This window comes from Cololabis saira, chromosome 15, assembly GCF_033807715.1.
Source record: "Cololabis saira isolate AMF1-May2022 chromosome 15, fColSai1.1, whole genome shotgun sequence".
NCBI lineage: Eukaryota > Metazoa > Chordata > Actinopteri > Beloniformes > Belonidae > Cololabis > Cololabis saira.
In genome coordinates this window covers 12,085,550-12,107,642 of record NC_084601.1, presented here as the reverse complement: position 1 = coordinate 12,107,642, position 22,093 = coordinate 12,085,550, and the positions used below count along the sequence as shown (strand labels likewise).

The 22,093-nt window shown below is 40.6% G+C and overlaps 1 protein-coding gene across 5 annotated transcripts in view; it reads left to right on the top strand.

Moving 5' to 3' along the window:
- LOC133461532 (potassium voltage-gated channel subfamily KQT member 4) overlaps positions 1 to 22,093 on the top strand; it is a 50,521-nt gene that overhangs the window by 15,531 nt on the left and 12,897 nt on the right. For all 5 annotated transcript variants that reach the window (XM_061742516.1, XM_061742515.1, XM_061742514.1 and 2 more), the window contains exons 2-8: positions 14,763 to 14,853; positions 16,565 to 16,691; positions 16,823 to 16,998; positions 17,394 to 17,519; positions 19,212 to 19,322; positions 19,428 to 19,523; positions 19,645 to 19,733. In XM_061742516.1, the coding sequence (XP_061598500.1) occupies positions 14,763 to 14,853; positions 16,565 to 16,691; positions 16,823 to 16,998; positions 17,394 to 17,519; positions 19,212 to 19,322; positions 19,428 to 19,523; positions 19,645 to 19,733 (816 nt within the window). The remainder of the gene's footprint in view (positions 1 to 14,762; positions 14,854 to 16,564; positions 16,692 to 16,822; positions 16,999 to 17,393; positions 17,520 to 19,211; positions 19,323 to 19,427; positions 19,524 to 19,644; positions 19,734 to 22,093) is intronic.

Genomic DNA, 22,093 nt, shown 5'->3' with positions numbered 1-22,093 from the left:
ATTGAGCGCTCCATCATGTCATATTGTTATATTTAGTCTTAAGATGATTTATTTTCATATATTAATATTTTAAGTGGCAGATTAAGGTAGAGTTTTGTCTAAATTGATGGTTTGATCCCTTATCACAGTCTAACATTAACTAGACAAGTTGAAATCACAGTTTTGTGGATGAGCTGAAGCGACAACAAGGAAAGAAGAGCAGCAGGAGGCGGAGCCGAGACGTCCGCAGCAACAGAGTATATCAGAGGTGGGGCGAGATCCAGATATGAGATGAATTATTGAGAAGAAAGTTATCTCGTCGTACTCGGCCGCCCGTCCCCTTCCTGGCCTATCACCTAATTGGCTGTTATGAGTTAAAGAGGAGAGTATGTGTGACTAAGTGGTCCACTCTCCTCTTGGCTCTGCTTCAGCAACACTGAAAGAGAGGTGGAGGAGGAGGAGAAGAAAGACGAATCGAACGCAGGGACAAATGTTAATCCTAATCCTTAGGATTTCTACATTACATGCATAACATAATTATATTGATATCTTTAAAGCAAATGCGGACTTCTCTGGCCGTTTCACATCTGGAACACGAAGTAGGAACTCGGCACCGGGACTGGAAGAATAAATGTGACGACTCCTCGCCATCCTGCCTCGTGTTTTTGGGCGTGTTAGAGGGGATGTGTGTCAGAGGGGAAAAAATAGCCCTATAGGCCTACTGTTCATGAATGAGATATTTATGACTCAAAATTTAGACAAACAGAAGAGCGATTTAGAGCATTGAAAGCACACTTCCTGTGCGCAGCTCGCTCTGTGAACCAATTTCAGACACGACTAGGACAGAGGTCAGAAAACGTCACAGCTCGTCTTGTCGTGCATCAATCCATTAATAAATGTTGCCTTAAGGGGTTTTAGCCCCCAGAAGAGTTTGCTAGGCACGTGTTTTCTGTGAATTTCGGAATATTCGGAAGTCGGCCTTTATCCCATTAAAAGTTCATCCAGCACTGGTGCCCTTTCACCCATTCTGCCGGTTTGTGTTATTGCTTTGTGCACACAAAGCACTTCAAACTCTCGACACTGGCCTCCGTATTGGCTGAGACATTTGTAGCTACGGGGATAATACAGGAACATGATACATGTGAGGTAGATTTATGAAGAAGGTGGACACCTCCAGGTAAATCTGTGATCTGGATGGTAACCACATCTGGATGACTCTTTATTTTTTTTATTATTCCCACTGGTAAAGGCTTGTTTTGATATTTTGATGATTGAATGAGTGACTGCTGTCCAGATCACCGAACATTTAAACTAATTAAACACCTTTTTCAGCGAGAACCGTTGTGGTCCATGCGTGTTTGGTGGAGTCTCGGCCTGACCGATACGCTGGAATAGTTTGTGCTTCGGGATTTCTAAGGTGCTCGGGCCGTCTGCTGCAGTTGATCTGCTCTCCTGCTTAAGTTTACTGAAATTTAGTGGCAAAACTTGAACTCTTGAGGTTGTCCATTGTGGATTCTGAGGTGTATCACAAAACCATCTTCCTTTCATCTTGAGCCTCTTGTTTGCTTCAGTAGTTTGCTGGTATTTGATTGAACATCCATCCGTCCGCCCGTCCGCCCGTCCGTCCGTCCGTCCGTCCGTCCGTCCATCCATCCATCCATCCATCCATCCATCCATCCATCCATCCATCCATCCATCCATCCATCCATCCCTCCCAGTTAGCTATTGTTAGTGTTAAAAAAAGAAAGGAAATCCCAAATCTCTATCCTTTGCTTTACCGTATTTACAGGTCAGAGTTTCTCCTCGCTGTAGTCCTCGCTCTCACAGTAAATCATCTTCCTGCCACTTGCTACAACACAAAAACTCTCTTTTTCACTCTTTTTTTTCTCCAGTGTGACCAAAACACAGATTTTCACAGTTTGTGATACTGTGAACAAGTGATATCTTCAACAAACTGCTTTGTGGTACAAATGGTCAAATCTCCTTTGGTACCCAAACATATACTTGGTCCTTCTTGCCTTTTTTCACTCTAAAGTTCAACAAAACAAACAAACAACAAAAAAGGCCCTAGTTACATTCAGGATAAAGTGAAGACAGTTTCATCCTTAACCTTTGGAGGTCATGTTAAACTGGTTTTTGCTCTTCAACATAAATGTAGCAGCCACTTGATCAGCGTGTGTAAATTCGACCGTCGTCCGGTGTGAGATCTGCTGACCACCGCGGGACCTCTGATCACTTTCTCACACCCTTTCCTTTAGACTTGTGGGCCAATCCTATTATTCCAGGTTCAAATGTTACAGTGGCCACTTTTTTTTGTGTGTCCCAGTCCACAGGAATTGCCCCCAACCTTAGATAATCCATCACTTGAGATCCCCGCTGCCATGGTAACAAGATTAGACATGTCACAGAGTAATGATGATTGGCCTCAAATTCAGTCTTAGCCTCAGTTGCGGGGGAAAGGGAATAATCAGAGAGTAGGTTGGGCATGTGTTTTGGGTCTGGTATGGGGGTGGGGGTTCGTTTCATATAAAGTCCTGAGAAGTTACACCGCTCTTTCCTGATTTCTGCTGGTACATCTCCTGGACAAAGTGTCATTCCCCCAAAGGAAAGCAGTTGTGTGGGCCTTTCCCTGTGGGGTTGCATTTGTAGCGCAGGTAGGAATGCTGAAGTGATGCAACAGCCAGCACATAGGTGGGAAATCAGGGAAATCAGGGAAATCAGGGACTCCTGGCACCATGAACGAGTGTTTATTTGGTCGTCTTTTCATCACTGTCCAGCTATGCCATCTAGATCAGTCGCCTTACAGTGTCAGAGATGGCTCACATCACTAAAAACACCCTATAAAAGAAATACCAGGAACTACACACAAAACAGGAGGGCAAGTTATATGGAGCCATTTTTAGTTTTCATTGATGACAACCCTGTAAGATCCGGAAGGAGGCCATGAACTTAATCGCATTTACAGACTGTATGTGTAAAGCCTGAATTATGGTTCTGCGTCAAACCAACGCAGAGCACACGCCGTCACGTGACGCCGTCGTGAACCTTCGGACTCCGTCACTCCATTTCGTCGCGGTGCAGTACCCTCCGTGACCGCTAATTCACGATCTTTTCCTGAATGGTTTATCCAACTTTTTCCGGTCACAGTGAATCAAAGAGATAAGGACAACTATTGTTCAAACCGGAAACCGGAAATGCGTTGCTACCAAGCGAACCAATCACAGCCCTCTCCGTCTGCGTGTGGTCTGGGTCGCCTCGACGCGTAGTTACAATTTTCGGGAGGTGCACGTCAGTGACGGCGTCAGTGACGGCGTATGGTCTACGGCGTCGTTTTGACGCAGAACCATAACTCAAGCTTAAGTGAGCACGAATCAGCATGTACACACGATTCTCAGCTCATTTAGCTCTTTATGATCAGCATTTATTCAGTATTCGTGGACAACTGCTGTCATTATTGTGGATATAAATTGCATCTGTTTCCACACTCACATAAATAGTTCTAATTAATGTGAATAATTAAGTTGTCCTGATCTTGTAAAATACCCATCTGATTCTGCCCCAGGTCAAAACACCCCCAATTACCAAGAAACTGCTATTAATGCAGTCCTGTTGGGTAAAACACACACAAACGCATACACTGAAACACTCACTTGAGCAGCAATCGTGAAACCAGTCATGAACCTATCCTCCCTCGGTGGTGGTTGGACTTTAATTTCAGCCAATTTACTGGTTAGATACGTCACGTCTGCAGACTCAAACCAGTCTCGCAGCATATTTGTACAGAATCAAAACAAACCATTTAAGTTGCAACATTTTCTGGATACTGGATCAATTGTATTCCAAGATAACAGTTATTCTTTTGTTTTCATCTCAGTAACATTTTCACACAAGCCGCTACCGTCAAGGACACAGTTGCCACAACGGTTTCATCACTTCTGTTGTGAAATACAAGTGAATTGAAAGTCACAACTGAAAAACACTAACATTTCCACGGAAATATGCATGCAATTATGATCTGGCCTTTTCTTTTTTAAAGATTTTTTTTATTGGAAGTAGTTTCACAACATAGAACAGTAGTACAGCAATATAACAGGAAATACTTCCCTTTTTCCCACTTTTGTTTTATCCCTCCCACATTCCCATCCCCACAACCGCACTCACAACAAACCCATAGACAATAAAAACAACCAAATATAAAGAGGAAAACAGAAACAAAAGCAAAACAAACAAAAAAAACAATAGTAATAATAAGAAAAAATAAAAATAAAAATATCAATAAAAAAAAAAAGATGAGGGGAAGGGGGGCTCAGTCAGCACATCACATCAGTCCAGTTTCTTTTAACAAAGTAACTGGACAGAAACTATTTCAGTTAGCAGCTTCAGTCCGAGGTCTCAGATTGGACAGGTGTTCCCTTTATCAAATGCATGCTGGGAAAGGCAGCAAAAAAAAAAGATTTAATAAAAATCAAATAGAGGTTGAGTGAAGTAATAGAGCCTGGAACAACTTCTGAAAGGATTAAAGGTAAACTCCAAGGTGGAGGTGAGACAGATCCCACCATCCATCTGCGTTTGAGCCAAAGTGCGGCTGAAGAAGACTCTGGACAGATGAGACACAACTGGAGATGTTTGGCAAGTCGCATCGGCTCCAAATACAAAAAAGAGGCATTAAAAACAAAACTAAACTAAAAGAAAAATAAAGAAGAGTGTAACTTCTGTGAAACACAGAGGAGGCTCAGTTATGCTCTGCAGGTGCCTGGCTGCGTTTGGTACTGGGTCTCATGAATCTGTGCAGGTGACAATGAAACTAAAAAAGAAAGTACAGCGAAAAATGCGCTGCCCAGTCCCAGAAAGCTTGGTCTCAGTTGAAGGTCATGGATGCTCCAACAGGATACAAATTTAACATTTAACACACTTTTAATTTATCATGATATATATATATATATATATATGGGTCAATGACGAATAAGGATTTTCAACAGGTCAATTTTAAAATAATAAAAAAAAGAATATCTATTGCAGTAGTTCAAACATTAAGAATGTTATGAATTGGCACTAGCCTTAAAAAAGGTCATGTGGTGCAACCATGATTCATATTAAAATTAATTAATTTCCTTAACATAACACAAGTTTTCAGTATTATACAAAAATGTTGTTTTTTTTTTAACGGTCGCGCCACATGATATTTCATAAAATGGACGTCAGTCAAACTTTGTTTGTATATTATGATGGAAATATAAATACAAATGTGTTCTAATCTTACACACTACAAGACATTTCTGAAAAATCATGCCAGATAGGGCAGAAGATTGATTTAAATACATTTACAGTGATTTCAAAAAAAGTTTTCAAAACAAGAGTCATGGTCGGACGGTCGCACCACATGACATTTTGACGCTTAAAACAACAACAAAATCCCAAATAACTAGTATTTTTTGTAAAATTGAAGTGAGTCCATATGTGGGACAGGTAGTTCATATATATGGTATTTTTTATCCATTTAAACCTTTTTTTAATTGAAAAAAAAAATCTGTTTTTCAGAAAATATACGCGTCACGTCATTGACCCATATATATATATATATATATATATATATTTATATATATATATATATATATAGTATTAGGTTACATATATATATATATATATATATATATATATATATATATATATATATATATATATATATATATATATATATATATATATATATATAGTATTAGGTTACATTTAGGCCATAAATGTAACAAGTCAGCATGATTGTTGTCTGTTTCCCAAAAGCATTTGGAGAAGTGGACTATAAATGTCTGGAAACGGTTTGAAAATAAACCATTAAAATGCTTTTAGAAGTTATGTTCTGTTGTCTTCATTTAATTAAGCCCCATACTCCAAAGAACGCGCATTTGAATTATTCTCTTTTTACTGGATGACTGAGCGCAGAGTGAAAACACTACAGTACCTTGACTCTCCTTCCTTCCCTCTTCCTCCATCATTTCATCACCTGAATGTAATCTCACCATGTGCAGCGTCATGACTAGTGTTTCCGTGAGAGTCGTGGATGAACGTCCAAGAGCATTGTTCATGATGCAAGTGGCCAGAGTTGCAAACCGCTGCTTCTCTCATGACCTCTCAAGATGTAAATAATTGATCCTATCATGTTATTTCCGAAGGTTGTGGCCTTCAGGAGAAAACAAACATGTTCCTCTTTTTATTTTTTTTTTGCACAGCACTTTCATGGCAGCCAACATCCCGCCCCCCCAGCACTCACTTCACCCTCGAATTATTCTTCCTGCGCTGGCGTCTTATGAGTCGCTCAGTCAGCTTCTTTCGCTCTGAAAAAGCACATTTAATCTCTTATTGGCTTTTCTCTGTGTGTGTTTTATTAATTCCTGCGTCTTGAAGTTTGCTGTCCCAGAAAGCGAGGGGAGGGCGGGTAAACGGAGCGCGCGGCCCGTTGTGAGGCGAGCAGCACTCGTGCTCGGCGGCCTACCTGGGCACATTTTTCTTGCAGTCACTATAGTGAGGAGAGTGAAATGCTATTTATATCTTTCTACAGTTTCCACCTTTCTCTGCTTTCCCTGCCTCTGCTGACAACGCTCGCCCTCTCCTTCCCCCTCCCCCTCGCTCACTGCTTCTTCACCTTTTTCCTTCACCTTTTTTATTTTTTTGCTCTCAATAGAGCTCATGTCCTAATACAGGTGTATTTGTTTAGGTGGGTCTATATGTTTACCCGTTCATGTCCTTGTCAGTGCACCTGTGTGTGTTCAATAACCGGACGGTGTTGTTGTTTGTGTTTACGCCCCACCAACACATTGTACACATTATTACGGACGACTCCTTCTCTCTCTTTGTGTCCGCTGCCATCCATCCTCACATTTTCCCACCACACTTATATCCGTTTCCCCACATCTTCCTCTTCGGCCTCCCTCTCTGTCCTCCCCTGTCTCCATCCTCCTCCTCCTCCTCCGTTGTGTGTAACTGATAGCTGCTTTATGCTCCGGTGGTGATTGAATAAAGCTGCATTTTCCCACAATACAGCAGGACCACTTTTCTCTTCTTTTGGTACGCTTGGAAAGTGCTGGCAGATACGTCTACACTCACACACACCAACACGCAGGCGGCGTAAAGCTGCAACAGACAATGTTTTATTCCCCTCTTATTCCCCCTTTTTTTAAGGTTTTACATGTAAGGAAATAATAAAAACAAGGAAGTCTTACAATCATGTAATAACAGTCTCAGAGGAAAAAGAATACACTCTTATATATTTATATATATATATTTATATATAATATATTTTATTTCTTTTCTATAGATATAATAAATATAAATAAATATATGTATGTATGTATGTATGTATGTATGTATGTATGTATGTATGTATGTATGTATGTATGTATGTATGTATGTATGTATGTATGTATGTATGTATGTATGTATGTATGTATGTATGTATATATATATATATATATATATATATATATATATATATATATATATATATATATATATATATATATATACATATATATATATACACAGGACTGTCTCATAAAATGTGAATATTGTGATAAAGTTCTTTATTTTCTGTAATGCAATTAAAAAAACAAAAATGTCATACATTCTGGATTCATTACAAATCAACTGAAATATTGCAAACCTTTTATTATTTTAATATTGCTGATTATGGTTTACAGTTTAAGATTAAGATTCCCAGAATATTCTAATTTTTTGAGATAGGATATTTGAGTTTTCTTAAGCTGTAAGCCATGATCAGCAATATTAAAATAATAAAAGGCTTGCAATATTTTAGTTGATTTGTAATGAATCCAGAATGTATCATATTTTTGCATTACAGAAAATAAAGGACTTTATCACAATATTCTAATTTTCTGAGACAGTTCTGTATATATATATATATATATATATATATATATATATATATATATATATATATATATATATATATATATATATATATATATGCAGATGCATATGTGTATGCATCTGTTTATATGAAGAGCAAACTCTGACTCAGCGATTACAACTCAGTGTGACGAGGCGAGCCCGTATTATCACCACTCCACCGCCGTGTTTGACGGTTGGTATGAGGCGTTTGTGGCGATTGGCTGTTTATAATTTCACGTATAATTTCTGCAGAAAGCCTTGTTATATTATCTATATATATATATATATATATATATAAACTTTATTACAGGCTCAAATGTCCCACAGGGTATAAAGACAACAACATACACTACATCAAATATAAAATATAAAATATATAGTTTTTTTTATTCTCTCAGGCAGCCAGAGTGATGGCAGATCTCCCTTTTCACTGATACATGGTTACAGGAAAACAGCAGTAAAAGCAGCCCTTTCGCAGCGTCCATTAAAAGCAATCTGGAGCGCTGATCTGCTCCTCCAGGAGTGCTTTGGCCCTCTGGAGTTTTGCAGGTCTGTGTGCGCTATAAACACGGCATCAGTTACATTTCTTTAACGTGAGTTCATATGAGGTGGTTATGCCTTCTTCCTGTCTTCCTATGTTGTTGTTGTTGTTTTTTCGCTGTGCTTGCATATTTCTTGATTCTCATGAGACAAATTACAATCAGCTGGATTTTGGAGTCACATGTGTCAAGATAAGACAAAAAGCAGGGTTTATTGGACAAAAACAAAACCAAAAGCGCTGCTTAGCAGGATCAAAAAAGGCAGAACAGAAAACAGGGAACCAGAGGAGAACATGGAGGGGCAGAACTGAAAACTGGGGGAAATGTCAAAACCCTGACATTACCCCCCCCCCTCAAGGGACAGATCCCAGATGTCCCAACAAACCCCCCAACCCAGGGTGGGCGGAGGGGGCCCGGAGGAGAGCCCAGGCCAACACACGGCCAAAGTTCCAGGGGCCGTCCTCGGGACCGGGCAGACAGTTCGGGGGGGAGCAGACGGGATGCGGGGAGCCGGTTTCGGGGAACCCGGGTCCTCGGCGCTGGCTGTGGGGGGTCCGGGACCATCACCGGAGCAGGGGCTGATGTGTCCAGGACCACCGCCGACACAGGAGCAAGCTGGGGCTGGCGCTAGGAATGGGCGATATTTTACCGTTCACGATATACCGTCAAAAAAATTCCCCACGGTAAGAATTTGTCATCTCGCGGTAAAAACGATAAATTCCTGTTGATGACGTTTTTGTGTAACAAACATGGCGGAAGGCGGATCTGAGAGCGAGGAGCTCATCGTTAAACGAGGCTCCAGCTCCGTTATCTGGAACTGGTTTGGATTTAAAAAGAGAGACGAGGAGCAAACATAATCTATTATATGCAGAATCTGCAAAAAACAGAAGGAAATGGTTGTTACATTTTGATATATATAACGTTTGACTATTACGAAAAAAAAATTGCAATAGTATCTAATTTGTGGCATGTTCCAACCACAGGTTAATTTGCACATTTTATTTATATTAGAAGAGGTCATCACTGATTGGATTTTATTTTCAGTGAACTTTTATTTATTTGTCCTGTTTCCTTATTTATCAAGTTGTATTTTTTTCTACTTTGTGATTTTATAAGCTAAGAAAACTTGTTTTGGGGGCTCCAAAGACTGAATGTGGTGATAGATTTATAGTTAAAAAGGTGGAGTTGAATTGGTATTTTTTTTAATCGTCATTTTTATCGTTATCGGGATAAATGCCAGAAATGATCGTGATACATTTTTTAGTCCATACCGCCCATCCCTAGCTGGCGCCGACGCCGTCGTCGTCGTCTCCCCTGAGCCTGACGGCTCCGGGGCCCACCCAGAGCCAGGCGTGTTCCCGGAAGTGGGGCTCCTCCTCCTCGACTCAGCGCATGTTCTTTGCCGATTCCCGGCAGAAGAACTCAAGCAGCGTGACCAGCTCTCCCGCTGGGTCCATTCTGGGTAGTCCGTTCTGTCAAGATGAGGTTTGTTGAGGACCCAAACGCAGGAGAGCAGGAGGCAGGAGTTCACAAAAAGCAGGGTTTATTGGACAAAAACAAAACCAAAAGCGCTGCTTAGCAGGATCAAAAAAGGCAGAACAGAAACAGGGATCCAAAACTAGAGGAGAACATGGAGGGGCAGAACTGAAAACTGGGGGAAATGTCAAAACCCTGACAGCATGCATTATTCTCTCAAAAAAATGTTCTGCCACATTTATTAAAACACAGACAGGGTTAAGGTAATCGTCCTGATTGCTTTCATTCATTTTATTTATACGTTTTAGGAAATCTGCGTTCTTGATTTATTTCAGGACACATGCACATGCTTCCCTCTTTTACCCTTCTTTGATTCATGTGTAGCCAGAAAACTGTGGAGTTTGTTTGAAACAATATCAAAGATGAAGGATCAGGACGGTGTCTCTTAACTCACACATGATTTAAATTTAAACTATTCTAATATCTACTTGCTCTCCGCTCTGATCTGAAGCATTTCTAAAGCCCTTCTTGAACTCAGAGGACAAGATCATATTTTGTTGGAGCAGGATTTTTTTGTAGAGTCAAGGCCAAGTCCATCTGATGAGCCATGAGACCAGTTAATCAGGTGGAAGTGATGCATTGATCTGACGTTTCCCTGAAAGGGAGGGGTTGATGGTGGGTGGTGGTCCTGTTGTGAAAGGAGGTGAAGAAAACAAGCCCTCGGCAGAAATCTGGCGCCAATGTGTCCACATTTATTTGATTTTACTCTATATTTATTCACGTACTTTATTGCATATGATTTCTTCAACATCTGACATCTCCTCTCTGTGGTTGAAGATACCACGGTGACTTATCTTTGGATACTAATTTCTCAGTGAACATTTGTCGTGATTCTTACACTTTTGTTGTATGCATGACAAAAGTGTACAATGTTTTTTTTTTATCTTCACTAGTTGAGGAAAAGGGAAACCAAGACTCGGTCGTGTGTAGATGTGTAAACTCTGGAAGAGTCCAAATTCCCAGATTGTGCTTCTTTTAAAGACGAGACGCTGACATTTACGCTGCGGTGACAGCTGATGTAAGTGGCCTTTTGGAGCCATTTGAGGTCTTTCTGCAGGTTGTGGACTGAACAAGATGCAGTTTCAGGGATTTCTCTCAAAGCACAAAAGCTTAGCAAGATTCATAAACTGACATGCCAATAAAAGGCTGCTTTATTGTTAAGCTTGTGCATATAACAGATTGTATTCAGGTAAAAACAGAGTTTCTTTCATAACTTGTTATTACAGGACTGTTAGGTCAGCATTTTCTAAAAGCCAAGCTGTCCGTCCAGCTATCGGTCCAGTTGGCCCGACTTGTTTGCCGTCGTAAAGCCCAAGTCAATGAAAGAAACCACCTGAGATGCCGGCCGGCCTAATCTCCTCCTTAAGGACGGGCACACATCGCCCAGAGTTAATTGAGGGGAAACAGACAGGCGCTTTACTCAGCACATTACTCAGCTGATGAATGACCAAAACGCATTGTTTGCACGGAGTCATCAGAGTGTATTTTTCAAAGTAACTCTTCCGTAGCTAAAGCACAAACTCTCCACTCCGCACGCGTCGCTGCGCTGGGAAATATATTGTGGTAATTGGGGGTGTTTACTCATGCTTGGGGTGATACGGTTCACGCTTGGTGTCTCCCTCACCGTCTGAGAGCGACTTTGTGCTTTTATTTGCGGCGTGTCACCAGTTGGAAACCGCCACCGGGCAGGCAGGCTACACAGCAACAGACTGGGGAAAAAAAAATAATGTAACTCTTCAAACCAGCGAACCGCGTAAACACTGATACGAAACGAGCCCACAACCCACACACGCCGCGCAGTATCGCTGCTCTTACCCACAGGACATTGACATTTTCTAATCAGCATCCTCTCTCATCTCTGCAGACTGCTGCTCACAAACACATGTTTGGGATGCATCTAAGAGTCTCTTGAACCCAGGAAACTACAAATGTGCATGCTGCTTTTGGTTGTCTCCTCCACCTTGTTTATAAAGCAGATTTTTATTGTGAGTTGCTCAAAATGCATTTCATTTTGCTGTCGTTAGTCTGCTGAGAGACCTGTTGATCGTATTACTAATGGAAGTGAAAGGGCACCATTGTGCGAGGCCGTGTAAACTGATTTTGTGTGCAACAAGTGTTCTCTAACTGTGACATGTAGTCCAGCTGGACCCTCAGCTGCCCCCTAATCCTGCCCCGCTGTTCTCACCCCAGGGCAGGGGTGGGGGGGCATGCACTGGTGTTTGCAATGCATGGACTTCTTCAAGGACATAAATATCTTACTATAATTAAGTTAATCACAAGAGAAGTCAGACAATGAAACGTTTTTTTGATTTTAATATCTGTTCAGGATTTTTTTTAATGTGGACTTGAAATCAGAGGATTACACACAGCTGGGGATCGATTCAAATGTCAAGAATCGATTCGATTTCGATTCTTAAGATTCAGAATCGATTATCAAGATTTGATTCGATCTGATTCGATTCGATTCCGATATTGATTTGGGTTAGCGTTATTAAAACTGTTTTTTGAGCTGTTGCATGAATTATATGACTGTAGTTCTGCAAAATATGAATACTAGTATTATATTGAGATTCAACAGCAAGTATTGGCAGCTAATGATGCTGTAAGGACCAATCAGCTCCCAGAATGCTGATAGAACTGCTTTCAGAAACATCATGTGGGTCAGAATTACCAAACAGATCCAGGGAGGAAACAGTCGGATGAAATCGGTTTTAATTTTTCCCACATTCCGTTTTTATTTGTTCCATTTTCGGTCTATTTTGGTTTTTCATTTTTGAGAATTTGGTTTTTAGCATTTTTTGCAAATGTAACCCTAAGACAGTATATAAAGTAATGAAATATAGACAATTTATGCAATTATAACTGAACACTTTAATGTTTTCATACCTTTAAACATATTTAAAGGCAAAAACATGGCACCAGTTATTCTCGTGTCCAACAAAACATTACTTTTTTGGGGATAAACAAAAAAATAACCAAAAGTTGTAATGTAATGATGAAAAAAAAATACATAAATGAATAAAAGAAAATTAACCCCCCCCCCCCCCAAAAAAAAAAAAAAAAAAAAAAAAAAATCGATCTTTAGACATATGAATCAATTTTTAGGAATTAATATGAGAATCGATTTAGAATTGGGAAATCGATTTTTTCAACACAGGCCTAACACACACGCCTGCAAACAGGCTGACTGCAACCCGTCAGCCTCAGAAAAGTCAGCCGTGAATCTGAAGACCAGCTGACAGAACTTTCACAAACTGGGCTTCATGCTTAAGATAATATGGAATAATGAGATGAAGGGAAATGTAGAACTTTTTGGGTGAGAAGTGGAAATGCTGCACCCAGGCGTAGAGAACCTGATTTATGCATTGAAGGACTTCTTGCCATGGCGGTTACGGGACTTCACGTGCAGGAGTACACTTGCGGTGTGTGGGTAACAAAATGTGCATTTATTCTAGAAGAGGCTATCGCCATTGTGCAGGCAGCGCAGGTCCGAATCCCTCCCTGTGCCCCTTTGCTGCAGGTCTTCCTCTTCTTTCTACCTCGGGTTTCACATCCAGCCACTTTCAAATAAATCCTGCTGGAGTCACAAAAAAATCTTAAAACAGGGGTGTAACATGTTTCAGTCAGTGCACTAAGGGGAACCTGCCCCCAGCATCTCCCAACAAACAGTATTGATAATTTTCCTTTGATTTTATTCATCAGTCATATTCGTCTGAGTTTAATCCCAGTTTCAAAAATAGGGGGGCATGTAAAATATAAATAAAAACAACATGCAATCAGTGCTAATCTCTCAAACCTATACACACGATTAAACTTGTTATATTAGCATGAACAAAAAAAAAGACGAGTGTGTTTCTAAGCAGACTGCTGGACTTGTTGGACATGAGATGTGTTTATACTAACATGGAACCACCGCCCACGTGAGAAGCAATCGATCAGGATTTATGTTGTGTTGTATTTTGTGGTTGCTCTGCAGCTGAAGCGTTCATTACTTCTGCGAGGCAGGAACTTCTGTCCCGGCCGAGCCGCGGGTTTCCACTCCTCTTTGGAAAGTGATGACAAACTGTAAAGAGCCTTTCAGCTGTTTATTCAAACACGCAATCACAAGATCGAGACCGACAGCGCTCGTCTTTACATTTTAGAAACATCGAGACTCTTGAAATCTCTTGGGTCAGGTAGTTTTTTTTTGTTTTTTTTTAAAGGGAACACGAGGGAGCAGTGGTCGCTTATTGTAAGCCAGATGTGCTGCTCCTGCTCGCATCCATGGCAGCAGGATGTTGTAAACAGGAACTGGCTCATAAATGTCGCTGCTACGCTGTCGGGGTTGTCGATGGTGAGGGAACATTTTCTCCAGTGCATCATGGGTAGAGTTTTTCTTCTGATTCTCTCACCATTTACATTAAATTATGACAAAATTATCAGTCTTTGTCATTTTATCTTGCGAAACATTCACAACTAAAGTCCCCTTAAGGCACTTTACATATTAAGTTAACAAGTTCATCACAGCCAAATTAAAAATAGTCCAATATCTTCTGTAGTTCCCCTGAAATAAAGTTTCCATTGCTCAGATTTTTTATCCTTCATCTGAATATCACTGTGCCGTGTTTGTATTGTGTCATGGATCAATGAATCTTTTACTGCCCATTTGCAATCTTGGTTATTCATGCAAAGAGTGAAGCGTGCATTTTTTAAATGAGCTTTCTTGAATCCCCTTGTGTCGAGGGGCGCAGTAAAAACCCAGAAGCTTTCTAATGTGTGAATATTTTGTAAATGCTTGTGACATGCGGGCGGTTCTGTGTGTTTCAGCTTTCTCCTGGTGTTCAGCTGCTTGGTGTTGTCCGTGTTCTCCACCATCCCCGACCACCAGAAGATGGCCAACCAAGGCCTATTCATCCTGGTAAGACCCCCCCCTCTCCTCTGCTGAAACGTGCACCTAAACAGCATCTCTCTTGCTGCGGTGCATCCCTACCAGCTCGCTGTTGCATAAACAGCCGTGTAAGCAGGTGTGAAGACTCAGGTGGTGTTGACGGTGCAGGAAATCACAGACATGATGCACTAATCCAAACAGCGACCCCTTCGTCTGCCCTCTTCCTCTACACCAGTGGTTCCGAAACTTTTTTCCATGGAGCCCCCCCTACTTGTGTCTAAGACCAGCCGGGCCCCCCGACCCGTACGTACTAGCAGCAAAAGAGTAAAGTTATTCGTTTCAATCCTTTAATTGAAAAAATGAACATTAATTATGTTTTTTTTATACATTTCTCTTTGGTTTACCCTGTATACATATGACTTTGTTTTTCTCACCTTCATTTTGTGTCACCAATGTATAAAATACGCACAAAAAATAATTGCAAGGACATAAAAATATTTCTGAAAACTGTCTCTTTTAATATGAGAGCAATTTTTCTTAAAACATTTTTCCTTTAACAACCTGTCGGAGTAGTATTATGATTAAATGTTGAATAATGATATAATAATATGTTTTTATACTGATAAATAACTTTATCCATACCAAAATATTTCTAAGTGGGTTTATACAGACTTGGATTACAGTATTCCATTAGGTGTGTTATTATGATTTTTTATCTATTTAATATGTGCAAATATAATTTTTACAACTGCATATCCTCAAAGCAGACAAAGTTTCGCGCCCCCCCCAGAGATCTCTGGCACCCCCCCAGGGGGGGCCCGGACCCCAGGTTGGGAGACACTGCTTTACACTTTAGCTCCTTCAGTGAAGAATAATGGACTCGTCCTCCTTTTCTCACCTGACCCGACCACCCTGGCGCCTCTGCGTGTTATTTAATGGCAACGCTGTTGACTTTCACATTCCCTCGGTTTACTCTTTCGATCAATCATCTACCCATTAGCATAGTTGGACTGGACTTACATTAACATTTGCTCTGAGCGCAGATTGGTTCAGTGAGTCTTAAGCTGCGTCTGCAGTGCAGAAACCAAGAAGTAGGACAAGCAAAGACAGCCTTTTGACTCGCGTTGTCAGTTTTTTTCAGAAATTGATTTTTTAATAGGTTTCAGTTGAAGTTGATTTATAAAAGAGAGGCGTGGCTCTCGTGTTGTCGGCCTCTGATTTTTGGGGAACCTTTTAGCCTAAAGTTAGTTTTTTTTCTGGAAAAAGAAAGATGTATTCATTTTCTTTTAGTTGCGTCGATTGCTACACTTGTGTTTATATATCTATATATATATACAGTATGTATATATATATATATACAGTATGTATATATATATATATATATATATATATATATATATATATATACAGTATGTATATATCTATATTATAACTATTCGTATTTCAAGCATTTAAAGCTCTTAACTAAAAAAAGGGAGATTGTCCAGTCTGCTCTGATCAGCTGACGCTGGAGGAGTAAGCAGGACTGCTCATTGTGCCACATCACAGGTACCAGTGTCTTTGCTTAGATAGTAGCTTTGCAGGAATAATATGAAGATTTAAGACAATGTTTTGGTTGCAAAATTAGTTTAGACCCCTGAGAGCTCAAGTTTCACCTGGAAACACCATCACAGGCTGTGCCTTTGATGTGCTGTATACCATGATATACATTGTGCTGCAAGTGCGTGTGTGTCTTTTGCAGGAGTTTGTCATGATTGTGGTGTTTGGCTTGGAGTACTTCATCAGGATCTGGGCAGCTGGCTGTTGTTGCAGATACCGTGGATGGCAGGGACGCCTGAGATTTGCTAGGAAGCCTTTCTGTGTCATAGGTCAGTGTCTGGATGATTGACAATACAACATATTCTCTTATTTTCCTGAGAAAAATATATGACTTCATATTACATTTTCCCATACCTTGTGTGTTTTCTATCTTCTTTTGGCTTGACGTTCTTTATCGTAGACTTCATAGTGTTTGTGGCTTCACTGGCGGTGATCGCTGCAGGGACGCAGGGCAACATCTTCGCCACTTCGGCGCTGCGCAGCATGCGCTTCCTGCAGATCTTGCGTATGGTTCGGATGGACCGGCGAGGAGGCACCTGGAAACTACTGGGCTCAGTTGTTTATGCTCACAGCAAGGTGGGAAACACGGCCTGTTATAGATGCTCTGCCACAAAACCATTTTTGATATATGTTGGGCACATTTAAAGTGACTAAGCTGTTGAATTAAAGCATATTTTTACACATTTGCCACATTAAGAATGATGTATTCTAAGATTAAAGAGGCTGAAGGCAGTCACTATATGGCTCATGGTGAAGGCCATGATGGCTACTCACTACAATCATGATGATGATGATGCATCAGCTGTCTGGTCAGAACAGTGCAGCCAAGTCAAAGTGCAAGCAAATATGATTATGCTGAAGACTTAGCCAGTGGGGATGATAGTTGTGTGATGATGACAGCGGGGGTTTCTGAATGTAAAGATGGTGCTGCTGACAGGCGTGATTATTAATAACCACCGTCTGCCTCTCAGGAGCTGATCACAGCCTGGTACATCGGTTTCCTCGTCCTCATCTTTGCCTCTTTCCTCGTCTACCTGGCTGAGAAAGACAACAACTCAGATTTTGGCACCTATGCAGACTCCCTCTGGTGGGGAACTGTGAGTACTGCACAACGCTGCACTAAGCCTATAACGGAGAGAATATTCTGTCTTTGGTCAACAGCTGTTTTGTCTTCTTTAGATTCAGCAGAGGTGTCAAAAGTATTCACATTCATTACTCAGGTAGAAGTATAGATACTAGAGTTTAAAAATACTCCTGTAGAAGTTGAAGTATCAACTCAAGTTTTTTACTCAAGTAAAAGTATAAAAGTACTGGTTTCAAAACTACTTAAAGTATAAAAGTAAAAGTAATGTAAGGGGGGGAAAAGCCATTAAGGACAAAAGCTATTGAAAATGAATGCATCTATATGTGTACTATTGAGCATCAACATTGTTTCAGAGAGCAGAAGATATGATGACTAGTTGCCTATAAGTATTGTAATGGTGCAAAAAGTCAAACTTCAGAGGCATGTTATCATTTATCCTAACCTTTATTGGAATGTACATCCAAGTTTAGTTGCAGGAATCTGAGGGAACAGATGTAAGAACAAAACTGGACAAGAACATCTGAAACAACCACAACCACATTCACTCTATCCGGATGGAGCAATTTAACTGGATAGTTGTTTTTTTAAAGGCCGAAATGAAATAGAGTAACGAGGCTGTTTTTAAAATGTAAGGAGTAAAAAGTACAGATAATTGCGTGAAAATGTAAGGAGTAAAAGTAAAAAGTGGTCTGAAAAATAATTACTCCAGTGAAGTATAGATAACCAAAATTTCTACTTAAGTAAGGTAACAAAGTATTTGTACTTTGTTACTTGACACCTCTGAGATTCAGGGGATTATTTTAAAGGGTTATTGCAGGTTAAGTGTAAAGAATGCTCCAAAGTTTCATTTTCCCCCTTATGAGCCATTAAAACTGCACCGGGGTTATAATAAACACCTGAATGATAAGGTTTGTGTGATGACGTGTAAATGTCTATTAAAACTTACACATATATCTGGACTGTGGTTTTATGCCAACTGTTTTGAAGGAAGTCAGCTTTCTGTGCTTGGTTTTAATATTTAAAAATAAAAGACAAAAGGCAACAGACAACATAATTTATTTTCTTGTTTTATTAGGATCCTGATCATATGCTCAGTGTGACATAGGGCTGGGCGATATGGACCAAAAGTCATATCTCGATATTCTCTAGCTGAATGGCGATACTCGATATATATCAATATTTTTTCTGTGACATAATTGGGGTTTCCCCCAAAGCATTATAGCATAGCATCTCTGTTAGCTTGCCTCTTGCCAGATGTCAGACTGGTACCTTTATTAACAGAGGTCTGCACAATATCAAAATGTATAAAACAAATGAAATAAAAATAAACTGCCTGCATATATAGAATAAAAATGATTCTTGAATAAAATAAAACAAATATCCCTTTCCTGCATAACAATTAAATTAAAATACACCTTGCAATTAATACAATGTAGACAGTAACAGGCAGACTTTTCCACTGAGGTTGACAGTTGTGCAAATAACAAAACATTTGTGCAAATCTCAAATAAAACATTCAAGTCAATTTGTCACAAAATAAGCTACCGTATATCAAAATCATAATTTTTTTTTTTTTTTTTTTTTTAAATTGATATAAACTATATTGTCTCGTACCATATCGCGTTTGAAAATATATCGATATATATTAAAATCTCGCTATATCGCCCAGCCCTAGTGTGACATCTGTTTTTCTTCATCCACCCAGATAACTTTGACTACTATTGGCTACGGTGACAAGACCCCCCGTACGTGGCAAGGGCGGCTCCTGGCCGCCGGCTTCGCTCTTCTGGGGGTCTCCTTCTTCGCCCTGCCCGCTGTAAGTCTCTCATCTCTCCTCGCGTCTCCGTCTGTGATTCCTCCAGCGCAGCCCCGAGTCTCCAGCCACATGCTTCTGACTCTGATCTTAACTTCCTCCCCTCAGGGAATTTTGGGTTCAGGCTTTGCCTTAAAGGTTCAAGAGCAGCACAGGCAGAAGCACTTTGAGAAGAGGAGGATGCCTGCTGCAAACCTCATACAAGTAATGGCCCCAGCTGAGCGCTCCTGGGGGGGTGGGGGGCTGATTTAATACTGAAACTCACCTGAGCGATGGTAACTTTCCCTGGACTATCTGTTTTTGTGTGTTTGTGTCGTTTGTCAAGGCTGCATGGCGTCTCTACTCCACAGATGCCAAACACTCATATCTAACAGCTACATGGTACTTCTACGACAGCATGCTGCCTTCCTTCAGGTAGGTGACCCCATCGGGAGTGGACTCAGCAGAATTACACATTTATCGTGGCCTTTACCGTTTAAAATCCAGGGATTTGACAATTGCTTCACAAAAGGCAGTTTGTAATTGTTTAAATGGTTTGAACCATCCATTTATTGTAGGCTGGGGGGTATCTGGGGTAGGATCGTAAGGATCACACATTGGTTCACATTGGTTTCTGCCACAACTGCTCAGTTACATCTTTGTTAATTTTGTCATTTGCGTTGGGGTTTTTGTGTCAATTCAGCCTTTTTTCTTTTTTTTAACATCTCCCCACTTCATGTGTTAATTTTCTGGTGGGGGGTCAATAACATCTTCTTTTTTTAAAGTCATTGTGGAAGTATTTATGAAGTAATAGCCACCATCACCCAGAGGAAGGTCAAAGGTGAATTTTCACTCAGAGTACAGAACAAGTTTGAAATGTCAAAAAGGCGTCTTGACAATCTTCACTTTTCTTTTTTCTTTTTTGTCAGATACAGGCACCTAAACATTTACCAAATGCTGAGGATGAAATTAAAACTGATTTTGTTTTAAAGCCTTTTTTCTTCTGATTTTAAAATTCTGCTGCTCAAGTCATAACAGCAACACCTACCTCACATTATTTATTTATTTATTATTTATTTAAGTCCAGATTTGCATTAAGTCTGTGCAGAGTGCCTTGCCTTTTTTGCAAGTGACGGGGCTGGGGTTCAATCTGGTGACCTTCTGCCTGTTTATAAAAGGGAAAGTTTGAACGTTTCAGGGGGAACTGTTTGTCTTGACATGCAATGCAACATTCATGTATTAATTTAACTAATTTTTATTTGCTTAAAAGGAGGGGGATGTGAGAAACACGCATCTGCTTTGTATAAACATCAAGTTAATGTTTCAACTCATAAGCTGGAGTTTTACTCTCCAGCACGTGCAACCAGGGTCCAAAATCAGCTCTGCAAAGGCCACATGTGGCTGTAAGACCGCTTGGGTTTTAAATTTAAAACTACAGAGCTGTTTGAACAGAAACTAGTTTGACCTTCGCTGCTCATCATCAGTCCAGCCCACTTCTAGGTGGAGCTTTTCACTCCACAGTTTTATGTGTTTTCAACATGTTTTTAAGATGAGAATAATTGTTTCAGCTGAGGAACAGAGATCTAATCCCGACACGGTGAGGAACTTCTCATCCCCTCAAAAATAAAAAACTCTGCAAACTTAACAACAAAATGCTATTACAACTGAGTTAAGAAAGGTCAATGTCTTCTGAATCCCATGAGGATAGTGGTGCACTTAGAGGAGAAATGTGGTCAGGTGATCAGAGGACACTCCAACATTCGATGAAATCTAAATGATAAAATCTGCTACGGAGTGGGTCGAGGGGTCAGTATTAGGGTCCGGGGATGCTTCAGTCGGTCCAGCTACAGCCACATGACTTTACCCCTAAAAAAGGTCAGCTGACTCCCTGAATATACGACAGAAACAGCTTTGTTTGGTGGCAGGATTAATCAGGTTTAAACCCGGGAGGAGTTGTGGTCCTGTGATAGGATCACACGGGTAGAGAACATGGATGGATGGATGGATGGATGGATGGATGGATGGATGGATGGATGGATGGATGGATGGATGGATGGATGGATGGATGGATGGATGGATGATGGATGGATGGATGGATGGATGGATGGATGGATGGATGGATGGATGGATGGATGGATGGATGATGGATGGATGGATGGATGGATGGATGGATGGATGATGGATGGATGGATGGATGGATGGATGGATGGATGGATGGATGGATAGATGGATGGATGGATGGATAGTCTGGGAGGCCCCAGGGACAAACTTTGGTGAAAACAATAAGGACAACAGTTTATTGGGCTCAGTTAAGCTCGAGTGAAACAATGCCACAACAAATTAAAGCTACATGCAGCGATGAACGGGCCCTCGCGTGTGCAATTTTCACCAATAAAAGTCAAGGACTCAAAATATGTCCGATGACACCACCCATGACTCTGTATGTCAAACCATTCAAAAGTTAAGATAAGATAAGATAAGATATCCTTTATTTTCTCCCTCAGTGGGGAAACTTATTTTTGTTTGGCAGAAAATAGGATCTATCAAATATCGACCAATCAGATGAAGGGGGGGGCGCGCTTTTTGGTGTCTAGCGTCGCCACGGTAACGCTTTTGACTGAGAAAAGTAATGCATGTCGTCGCAGGATGGAGACGCACATTTTGATGTATAACACACCTGGGAGCATGTTACGGTTCGGGCCGTATTAACGGCCAAAGAATGGGCATAAACTTCGCCAAAATTACACGATTAATTCAAAATGGCCGACTTCCTGTTTGGTTTCGGCCATGGCGCC